We start from the raw sequence: 11,977 nt of genomic DNA on the forward strand, positions 1-11,977 counted from the left end.
TAAATACACCACTCCACAGGTGTATCTTCCTTTGCAATGGATATATCTTTGTACTTTTCTGCTACAATTTTTTAAATAGGGACTATTAAAATTTAAAAAGGAGACTATATTAAAAACAATGGATCTATAATAGACTGTCTGTAATATCCAGTGAGATACAGAAATGTGACTTCCCACAACTTACAGCTCAGGCACAGGGAGCCAAACCCACAGCTTCCAACCACTGCCTAGATAAAACCACTCTATACCTGGTCACATAAGCAAATGTAACCTGTTTTTAAGAGGCAGTAAAAACCTGTCTCTGCTTTAAGTGAAGTACTGGCTCTTCATCAGCCTAAAAGGCCACAAGGTATTAATTTAAATTAGCTTTTGCATTTAACTTTAGTTATTTGGCCATGGTCACACCTGAAGTCAGAGACAGATCTGATGGAGATCCTATATTGATAATTAAACAGGCTAATGAAGATCAGACAGGATGTGTCTTTAAGAGTACAGACCCTACAGTGTCACGAGCTTCTGAGTAAGTGATGCTGCTGACGACAACTCAATGCATTTGTCTGGATCCAAGCCATAGTTTTCCCCAAGCCAGCAGCTATTTGCTGTTCATCTGCATGGCCACTGGCCAACTGGCTGGTGTTGAACACCCTCTGTTCAGACACTTGACATCTGCTTGTCAGTTGGCTGTTCAGAATGAGGCAGCAACCACATCTCCCAAAAGGATAATTTTTTTTCACTGTTGCTTCCCTGTGATAAAGTATCATTCATAAACAAGCTCCAGGATTAAAACCTGTGGGAATAGCCCAGCTACAATTAACCTGCAAGTGAGGTGGGTTAGAAAAGAAGATAATGTCTCCTCAGATTGTACCTTGACTTTCTGACTGTCTTTCTGAAGACACATGAACGTGGAAGAGGCATGAGATGTGCCACCGTCCACACCAACCAACCACTGCTATATGATTTTTTGTTCCAGTCTATCTAGGTGAGCTGAGCAAGTATAAATAGTCACAGGCAGCTGACTGGTTCCAATCCCAAACTAAAACTGATTGTGTTAATTTGAATAAATCCATGCAAGTAATAGATTTATTCCCACTTAATTGCTGAACTTGGAATCTTATTCTGGCCTGTAGTCTGCCAGTCCTAATGTAAGCCATGCACTATGATGGGCACTGTGAAGCAAAGCTTCACCTCTTAATTTTTGTCCCTAAAGAGTGTGACAGCAGGCACAAGGTATCTAAATAGCCTACAGCTGTGAGCCACACAGAGCTATGTGCTGGGTATCTTTCTAGCAATTTAAAAAGTCCAAGAATGTAATGAAATTACTGGTGGACCTCAGGTCTTTCCACACTGAGCTGACAGCCCTCTAGTTCAGAGATGCAGATTTAGTTCCTTTCTGGAACAATATTTTAAGATCAAGTTAAAAAGACAGGCTCACAGTCACAGATAGTTTGCCTTGGAAGATCAATAAAAAGATTCCTTAGAAAATTGTGTGCTTCTGTTGTTTTAGAACACAACAGATTTGCAGGATATTCCACAGGCATCCAGCCAAAGAAAGTGCAGAAGGATTATCTGTCAGGCAATGTTTTAGATTAATAACATTTTTGGCCAACCTATGTTGATTTTGAGCATGAGGTAAAGCACAGGATTTGTTTCTTTGGTGACCATAAAACAAACAAGAATCAAGAATACTGAAATAATTTATTTCTAATATTAAACTTCAGTTCAAAATAGTTTCCCATTTGACATCCTCAACTTGCTAAAATCAGTCTACCCACTTCAGTTGTTTGCATTGGGCAAGTCATCCAGGAGTCATCTGTACCCTAAAGCACTGCCCAACAAATTAATATGGACAGTAAAAAATTCTATAATGGTTGTCCTGGACTTTTAATGAGAAGTAATGTCTCTGTGCTGCCACATTTTACTGTGAAACCCCAGACAAGTAATTTAGTCTTCTCTTCATAGACTCCAAAAGGCAACTAAAGAGTTTTTAAAAATAAGACTTCCAGTCTGTCTGTGCCTTATTTCAGTAAATGGGATCACATTGTGTATCCACTCAAGGGTTTTGTATGGGTGAACAAATGATCATTAAATACTCACATCCTGTGTTATTTGGGCCATCTATGTGCCTCAAAGAAACAAGGCAAATATATTCCCTATAGCTCTTAAATATGAGGGCTCAGAAGAGAAATGAGTGCATGTTTTTTAAGGAAAAATACAAATCTAGAAATACAGCATTCACTCAAATAAACCCATTTCTCACTGAACATCTTTGCTATCCCAAAACAATGTTACTTTTCCTCCTCAACGTTAAGTCACTAATGAGCCTGAGGTGCACTATCATCACACAGAGATACTGCAGTTGTCCTATCACTTATCAAAAATCTTCAGCAAGTCACCCAAAGATGCCAAAACACTAAGCAATTTGCAGGAGCAGTTTATTACCACAGGACTTGTAGAAGACACCCAATTTTCTATCAGCTGCCTTTCAAATGAAACAGAAATTGAATGGATGGGTTTGTACCTTTTCAAAGCACTGAAATATTCTTAGGCACCAAACCCCAAGTATTTATGGAAGGCAGGTCTTACCTCTGCAGAAGAGCCTCGTCGAACTGACTTCACCATGATTGCTTTGTTCTTTTCTTCTATATCAAATCCATAGTCATCCTCTTCTGGTAAAATCTTAAAAAGAGCACAAGGGAATGCTTCATAAATATGGAATTAGCTGAAAAGCTGAAGGATGGAGATGAGAAATCGGACTTTTCATTGCAAGCCATGATTGACAGGGACTTGTAGATCTTAAGGCTGAAAGGGACTATTAGGCCATTTGGTCTGGTCTCCTATCTAACATAAGCCATAAAATTAATCTAGTTATTCCTGCATTGAGCTCTTACTGTACTAAAGCAGACTTCCCAGAAAGCTATCCAGTTACCATCTGCAGTCTGTAAGAAGTGAAAAATCTGTTTCTGTCCTTGACAGTTTGTTCCAATGGCTAATCAACTCTTCTATTAGAAGCTGCATTTGGTTTTAACTTCTAGGCCCTCACTCTTCATTAGACATTTCACTTTTAGATTATAGATTTCATCACTATTCAGTATTTTCCAGTGGTGAATGTCACGTGCTCACTTTGCGCAAGACTTCGTAGTTATTGCTCCTGAGAATCTGCTTCCTCTTATTTGCACTGAGGTCATACAGACTCTGCTTATGAATATTTTTTAAAATTCTATTAGTCATGGCAAATTTATTTTTTACTCATCCTGTTGTAGTGGTTTATTAACAATGAAATAAAGGCTTAAAAACTCGATTTCCTTTTTTAAAAATTAAAGCAAGCCTGGCCACTGGTAATGGACAAGTGGAAATTCTCCCAGATAAACATCTTGCACTTGAACAAACACTACATGTTTAGGTACCATCTGACAAGTTGCAATTGAGTTAAAAAGAAAAATAAATCTATTGTCTGGCATGCCACTGGGGAAAAAATTTTTACTGAGAATTACTTCCTTGATTCTGATGATTCCTGCAGTATTTAAAATATTGTCCTTCCTACTGAAATCAGTGCCATCAGCTTATAAGCTTTGTCATTTGCAGGAATTCACCTTAGGAAAAAAATATAGAAATAGACTCATTCTTTCTTTGTTATAAAGTAGAATTACCTTGCAATTCCACAGCTTAACACCACTCATCCCTAAGGATTCCAAAGCAATTAACTAACTTGTCATCTACAAGAATTATTTCTGTGCCCCTGAAATCCAATCAGTTTTTTGAATGTAAGGCAGGAGGTCTTTATTCTTGAAAGACAACCAGGTTACAAAGTGAGACCATATAAGAAATAAACATGTTTAATCAAAACATAATCAGAACATATGCTATGCAAAGAACAGGCTATTCCACACATAACGTGCAGAAGCAAGAACTCTCAGCCCAGACTCCTGGGGACATCAGCAGAAGAAGAGGCAGCACAGGCAGATCAACCACCATTTCCTCAACTAGGGTCCAGGATGCACATCCTCCTCCCACAGCCTTCCCTGCAGCTCTCCAGTTGGACACACTTGAACAGTCTGATCTGATTAAGAATTTCATAAGGAGCAGTAACTTATTAGATGATGTCAAGTCTGAATGCTTCACAAAACTGATGAGGTTCTGTGGCCCTCAGCAGCATTCGTTTTTGACATCTGTTTTTCTGCCATCTCACCTCCCAGGTTGTTCAGTCTCCCCAGCCTTCCAAAATTCCACAGCTCTGGGGCACTAAACAAAATTTGAAGAAATAACATTTCTTTCCAATGAGAAGCCCGACTTCTATTACCTTTAAAGGTGTGTTTCACTGCAATAGCAAAATAGGCTCAATATATACAAAATTACTCTGTTTCAGTTTCTTCTGGTTTGTGAGTTTCAAAATTAAGCACTGAAATGGAACTGTTCATTCTGGGCAGTGAAAGATTTACAGCCTAAAGGATGTTTTTCACTTGAGAGTTCACTGTAATTTTTAGTAGCCAAATCCACTCAAAGCCTGCATCTGTCCACCTACACCTGGATGATGGATGCTTCCTGACTTGCCAGCCTATCTCCTTGGGAGATCAGAAATCCCTAGGGATGGGCTCTTGTTAGTGACTCTCTTCCCAGGGGTGTTTTTAATCAATGCTTTGAATTCTCAAGCTACAATAGACTGTGATATACCAATGTAATGCAGAACAAAGGGAAATCTCGTTTTTGCTCTCTGCTGAAATTTTGCAGAAGTAGGTCCTTTTATATTAGCACAACACACAACAAAAATTATTCTTGAATGATAAAATATAGAACAGATTTTTATTAAGGACCAAATATGGCTTTCACTAATGCAAATTATTGTTATTCATCATTAGAATAGGAGAAATGTGATCTATAAGAATTTTAAAGTGAATGCTATATTTATTGGATTAGCTGGAAATGGAATATGGAAAATACATGAACTCAAATGATAATACTAGTTCTTATCTAAAAACTTGGTATCTAAAGTGCTGAATTAGAAAGATATTTTTTGTTTTCAAAGCTGATTCCAAATGTCTGTGGGTGGAAGAGATTTAACATCCTAATTTTCCAAATATAAACTGAGGACTGGAGTGACTTAAGGTCTTGCTCAGGCCACACATTGAGTTTATGTGAAATGTTAAATTAACATCCAGGTATCCATGACTTCTGTACTCAAACCATCAGCTTTCATCTAATATGCTCCAGTACTCAGCCCCCTGCATGAGCTGAATGCCACAGTCCTGCTGTGAACTGCAGTGGGACACAGCAACTGCTCTCTGCTGCAACTGCTGCAACACATTATTGAGAGTATGAAATATGGGAAACCCTAGAGGGACATAGGGGACATCACAGGTCTGGAAAGTTGATGAGGTTTAGACTTGCAGTCCAGATCTACAACCTAGCTGAGAATGCTACATAAACCATACACAGGCATCACCTTTAGAAATCACTGGAAATGCTTTTCTTTTGAGATCAGCTAAAGGATCCACGAGAGCCTCCCATGGACTCTGTCCTTGTCTGATGCTCAGTTCCAAGCTACCAGCTCCAATTAGTGTTGGATTTGGCTTGGGCTGACAAGTGGAGGTGCTGGTCACAAGTTAACTGCACACTGCAGTACCAAGTCACAATGCTTGGAGTCAATCCAAAATCCAAATTCTCTTCAGCCATGCAAAGAATGTTGTATATTTTTCCAGTTTGTCAAGATTTATGTCCTTCAATGAGAGATAATTGCGCAAATAAATTAGTATTAATTGTTGTTTGAAGTGGATTTTTCAGACTGAAAGCACTTCTCTCCTTGGCATTTATAATTATTTATTTGCCAAAGCTTCTGTTGTTTCCTGTTTTCAAGGGCAAGCTTTTCTGTGACAGAGCAAACTTATAGGAAGGGGGTGAGGGAATCTGTCCATTAAACAGCTAGGACTTGATGGCAGTAGAAAAGCATGTTTCAAAAGCCAGTACTGAGGAAATTCCATTAAACTTCCTACAGTGGGATCAGGGAATGGGAAAGACCAATGCCCTGTCATGAGTGTAAAGAGGCAAGTCGTGATGTTCCACAGACAGCAAAGCCTCAGGATTCCAGCTGCTCTAATTGCTAAATACAGAATAACACAGAGGTCAGGCACTTTTTGTGTGTGGCTAAGTGTAATGCATTTACTGTGCTGCTATTTGTGGGATCTTCTTTACAAATATTTAGGGGACTGCTAGTTTATTTGTGAAAAAGAGGGCAAGTCATAGCTTTAGCATGACTACTACTCATTTGACAAAAATCTGTGCCCTCTAATAGGAGATTTCTTATTCAGCATGTGCTGTTCATTTCAGACTCTTCACTTTGGAGACTGTATTTGTGACAGAGGCTGGCTGAGACACTTCAGAACTAAAAGAATAGTAATATTAAAATTATTCCTGATGCAAATATTTCAGTTACCAAATTATGGAGTGACTAGAAGGACAAATTAGGGATTCCAGTTAATCACTAGTAAATAGTCCATGTGCAAGGTTTGATTGCTTGTTCTGTCTCTTTAGTGAATAACTAATTAATTATTATTAACAGAAAACAGAATCAAAGAACTTTCAAGATCTCTGATTTCACAGCTAAAATATTACTACTGTGAGTTTTAGCATTTTAGAGAAGTACCTTGAACTGACAGAAAAAAGCAGAAGAGCCATTCTGGTCATTCTGTTTCCTCCAACACTGTTGTCTTGATAAGGTGGAAAATTAAAATACCTAAACAATGGTAGTTCCCACAACTTACATGAAACTGATCTCTAAGTGCTTTGCAAATCAGTCAGAAAACCCCCACAAAGCCCATCACCTTTTAGCTGCTTCCCTTTATCCAACAGCTCTCCATGAGGATAATCATATTAACCTGACACTCCAGTCTCTGGCACTGGTTGCATAGAGGAATAATTCTGAGGGACCATGGTGCTTTCAATATTACTTCTGGCCATTCAGACAAACACAGATTGGTCTCCTGGGAGACAAGACAACAGTGAGACAATGAAGTTTGTGTGAATGGCAGGAAAAATTTTCCCATATAAAGGACCTCTGGACCTTTTCCAGCAATTCTTCTTTTGTAGTTTCTGACCCAAGTTTTTATCCTCCTCCTGCATTCTGTCAGTGGTCAAAGGGAGAAGAAGATGGACCTGGAGCCACTGGCAGTAAACCAGGATCTCAGAACAGTTTGCACCAATCTGACCCCTGTGTCCAAACAGCATCAGAATCACCCCAGTGCAGTCAGGACTGTGATGGCATTTAGTGAGGTGGGAATCTGGACAGAACAGTAATGTTGCAAAAGCATGGAGATAAAGAACAGTAAAGTGATTTCAATAAACAAAGTAAAGCTTGTACTTGATCCAATAACGCAGGGAATATTCATGTAATTTAGACAATGATGTCCTGAGGGATCTGTGCTCTTACCAGTCTTCTGACTTGCACCTGAATTGACCTCACATATAAGGGATTTTTAACTGTATTTCAACTTAAACTGTGTTTACACTTGACGGCAGACCTCTCCCAAGATAGCAGTGCTCATGACTTTCTCCTTTACTACCCCTCAGGCATGCAAGACAACATCTCCAGCTCCCAGGTCACTTCCAGACTCTCTCAAGGGATTCATGGGAACAGGAAGGGGTTGGGCTGTGAGCTGGATGAAAAAGTCATATCTCTGTGTCTCCTCTTTTCTTGAGACCTATCAGAAATAGGCAGGCGCTTACTTACATTTGCACATCTGTGTGTGTGTGAGCTGAGAATCCAAAGCTCCCAGGCAGTGCATGATGGTTCCATGTTAGAGAAGGGACCCTGCAACTTAGAGCCTTCCTCTACTACTGGAATAAGCAACGTGATATGCCCAGATAGAAGAGTCTGAGCTACAGAAGTTGGAGATCTACAGCAAAGTAGCTCAAGAATTAGTATTCATGCAGTGAAGAACAGTCTAGCTACAGGTGCGTTTCCCCAGTTCAATTCTGCTCTATTATAATCTTCCTTTTCATCCTCCTCTACTATAAAACAATACCAGTTTCACAGAAACATCAAGGTTTTCATTAACATTTTTCTTACCAGAAGACTCTTTCCCAGGATGTTTTCCACAAGCTTGAAGTCATTACGTAATTGTTTGCTCTTGGAACTGGTGCCTTCCATCTCCTCATCAGCATAAAAGCGGAAATATAAGGATTCATCCTTAAATTCACTTTTCTCCAGCACTGGAATCAATATATATAAAATACATACGTGCATGCACACGCAGAAAAAAAAGAGACACAAAAAAGAAAGTTAAAGGAAATCCCAAACTCTTCTCCATCTTCACAGAACAAAGACCAGATGCATCCCTTCCAGTCAGCTATTGAGCCTTATCTTTTTAAGCTGCTAATGTATTTGAAGGGTGTACTTTTCTTCACAGTGCATAGTAGCTCATGGTATGATGCTTGACCTCCCTGGCATGTAGAATGGATATAAAATGCACAAGATCCTCTTGGAAGAAAGATGTTACTAAGTACCTTATTCTCTTTTCTCATGTCAACATTAACATGGTAAAACTCTAACAGGAGCATCACTGAGGATGAAGTGGCAGTTTGGCACTTCAGATTTGGAAGCCTCAGAGATCCAGCACTGAGGATTGTGCTTGTTGTCCAAGGGGCAAGAACTAGACAACTCTACTTTGTACCTGACATTTCTTGGTGATATTTCAGGACAGTATTTGGCTTGTGCATTGGTCTGATAGCTCTGAAAGAGATGCAGTGAAAAAACATTCCTGTTCTAACTTGTCTCATCATAACTGTTAGCAAGGGGATTCACCTGGGAGGGTACCAGGCTTAGACATTTGATGTGGGTTTTTTAGAAGGACCTGCTGGGATGCCTGCAATTGTATACATGTCAGCATGTATGGCACAGCCTACAGAAAAGGGATTTTCAGAGTCAGCTAATTTGACTGAAGTAAGAGCTCCTTTAATTGGCTGTGGGAAGCAATATTGATGCATTACCATGATGCATGAAGCCGTTATTGCAGAGTCCAACACCCAGCGCGACAGCTTCCTCCCGAGTCTGACAGTCTCCCTGGAAACAAGAGGATAAATATCACATCTCACATCACTTTCTTAAGCTTAATTATTTCCCCTCCCCACTGCATGGCTTGTGGCTCTGAAATGAGCAGGATGCTCTTTGTAAGGAACAACAGCAAGAAATTAAAATAACTATCCCATTGCCCAAATCCCATTAATTCCTATATATAGTGTCTCTTGCCTCCTGCAGGAACTAGGAGGACAAAGACCAGGATTCTGGAAAGTAGCTGTTTGACCCAAAAAGGGACATGGTTTTACCTCAATGTAAAGACTTTTTGATTGCAAACACAGTGTTGGACTTCAGGACCCATTAGGCACAGACAATAAAACTCATTCATAGAGACTGAAGTTGAGAGATCTTATCTCTATTCAACCAAAAGCAGAAAAACCTGAGTAAACCCAGTGTATGTGAGCTCCACAGGCCAGACTAGTTCAAGCTGCAGTGGCTTTTTTTCTTACACAGCAAAGTTGCAAACAAAGCCTTCAGTTTCTCATTAGGTGAAGCCTTGAGTGCAGTATTTCGAAACAGGTGCCAAACGTGACTTCCACATTTACAAACTTACTTGAAACAGGATTATGCTTTACATCTGGAACTCAGTTAAACACAAATAACACCTCATTTTCTCTACCTATCTGCTAATTTGCATCCACAAGTGAAGACTTTGCAAACCTTCTGGATGTACTTCTTAGACAGAGAAGCAAGTCCTAAATAGTGCTGGTAAAAATCAGCAGGCACTACTGGTCTTCCCAGATGAAAAACATTGTTAACACTGGTCACTTGATGGAAGGTGACCTGCTTCCCAGTCCCCAGATGGGCTCGGGAGAACCTGGGATCTGCTGTCTCCCTGAGAGCAGCTGGTTAGCTCATTCCAGCTCAGAGGGGACCTGCTGCCTTGGTAGAGGAGCAATTTCAGCCTATTACTTTCAGTCCTACTAAATTTGAAGCTGTATCCTACACTAGTATTACAGCTTTTTTCCCCCTCCATCTCAAAAACTAGATATCCTGAAGCTCTAGCACCAACTGCTGAGTAAAATACTGTTTTTTAACCAAACCACCATGCAGACCAAGAGGTTTCTGATCTTGTCAGCAGATTATGTAATCACTCAAGGAAAGCCAAGAAAAGGACTTTTATAAACCTGAATTTTAACTTTTACTCTAAATAATTTCAAGTCTTCTTAAGTCTTTGCTCGTTTTCAACCTCCTCTCGTGACAAGTCTCAACACTCACTTTGTATTACTTTATGGGATAAACTGGTAGTTTATTTTACAGAGGCTGAGACTTAAAAATCTAATTTACTCTTTCAACTGTAAATAAACTGGAGGAGAAATGCCTTCTAATGTTACTCTCAACCTTTAGTAATCTACTTTTGTTTTAGCAACAAAATCTTTGTGTAGGAAGGCTCTAAGCCAGACTTGGCTAACCCTGATGGCCTCAAAATATTCCCCCAGCAAAACAGCATTCTCTAATTAAAAAATCTAACTTAAAATAAATCTTTGCAGCTCACTTGTAAGTACTTCTAAATGCTATGTAGCAATTTGTCCAAATACAATGAAAGCAGAAGTAAAAATCTTAAGAGAAAAGAACCACTTAGAATCACCAATCTTGATTCAATGTGCCTCAACTTTTTCAGGCAGAAATTCAATGCAAAACTAGATTCACAAGTTAATTTAGGTTTATTTAAATAGAACCATGGAATGTGAGTCAGCAGAATTATAGAAACAGCTTACACTCAGTACCATAGTGAAAAATCATGTCCAGAGCACATTATTATTATTATTAATTTTTAAATTTTTATTTCTGCTGCTACCATTACTATTACTGTTGTCTAGTTCTGGTAATGCTACCATGTTTAAAGCCCTAATCATAGTCTGTGGCTGACTGTTTGGAGCTGCACAAGCCTGGCAATTAAGATAGTTTCTGACCTAGATTGTTTATAACCCACACATAGGAGAAAAGAAAGTAGATGAACACAGATAATTTAACAAGAGCAATAAAACCACTTTTACATATTTTGCTGATATCATGGAAGAATTTTAAGATTATGAAGTGCTCCTTTCAAGTGGGAAGGAAGCCTAAGGTAATGCAATGCACAGGGGTGCAATATATGCTGCCATACATGGAAAGAAAGGAAGGAAAAGAAATAGAAATAGGAGAAAATGACAAGGGAAAAAAAGAGATAAGAGATCCACTGGAGCAAAAGACCTAAAGAATCTTACTAGCAGGTTTCTACTTTGCATTAGTCCCTTTTGTTATATTCTACCTTTCATAAAATTGCCATTTAAAGTTTCTTAGACTTAGTCCCAGGCTCTGAGTGTACACAATACATATGGGATAGTAACATATATCACAAACTGTTCAAATGTACACGAGATTAAACCTCATTGAGGACCAAATTTATCTCTTGTCAGAATAGCAAACAATTTCCAGGTAGGAGGAGTACAAAATAAAGTCAACACTGTTTCTTTGATTATAAAAGGAAAGTTTTTACTCTTTTGCTCTGTTCAGTCTTATGAATATTTGTTAAGGTTGAGGAATTTAAAAAACAAAACAAAAAAATCCACAACTACCACTGGCATTTATAGTCAAAACTGCAAACAGAAATGAGAAAGATTATCCTTCAAGACAGTCATCCTTATGCCACTAATCCTAACAGAAACAAGTCTTCCCTTTTTTGATGCACCATTTTAAAACAAAAATCATAATTCAAATTGATTATCAGAAACATAAATAAACATATCCCAGCATTTTTGTGTAACAGGTAGTTATCAGATAAGACACCATCACCAAGGTTTTCAAAAACAGATGCCTAAAGCTAAACTGAAAGGTAGATATTTGAGCAGTTAAATAAATGCACTGCTCTGCAAAAAGCTGAGTATTCATTAGCTCCCACTGAAAGCTGTTGTTAGCTAACATGGCAAAAGC

General features: G+C 38.8%; 1 protein-coding gene across 1 annotated transcript in view; it reads right to left on the reverse strand.

Annotated features, from left to right (window-relative positions):
• The window catches only part of PREX1 (phosphatidylinositol-3,4,5-trisphosphate-dependent Rac exchange factor 1), a gene marked incomplete at its 5' end in the record, with an annotated part of 140,668 nt that overhangs the window by 21,781 nt on the left and 106,910 nt on the right, over positions 1–11,977 (reverse strand). Inside the window, 3 exons of the mRNA XM_009998770.1 lie at positions 2,584–2,676; positions 8,057–8,199; positions 8,977–9,049. Of these exons, the coding sequence (XP_009997072.1) occupies positions 2,584–2,676; positions 8,057–8,199; positions 8,977–9,049 (309 nt within the window). The remainder of the gene's footprint in view (positions 1–2,583; positions 2,677–8,056; positions 8,200–8,976; positions 9,050–11,977) is intronic.

The sequence above is a fragment of the Chaetura pelagica genome, unplaced genomic scaffold, assembly GCF_000747805.2.
Source record: "Chaetura pelagica isolate M959 unplaced genomic scaffold, ChaPel_1.0 scaffold275, whole genome shotgun sequence".
NCBI lineage: Eukaryota > Metazoa > Chordata > Aves > Apodiformes > Apodidae > Chaetura > Chaetura pelagica.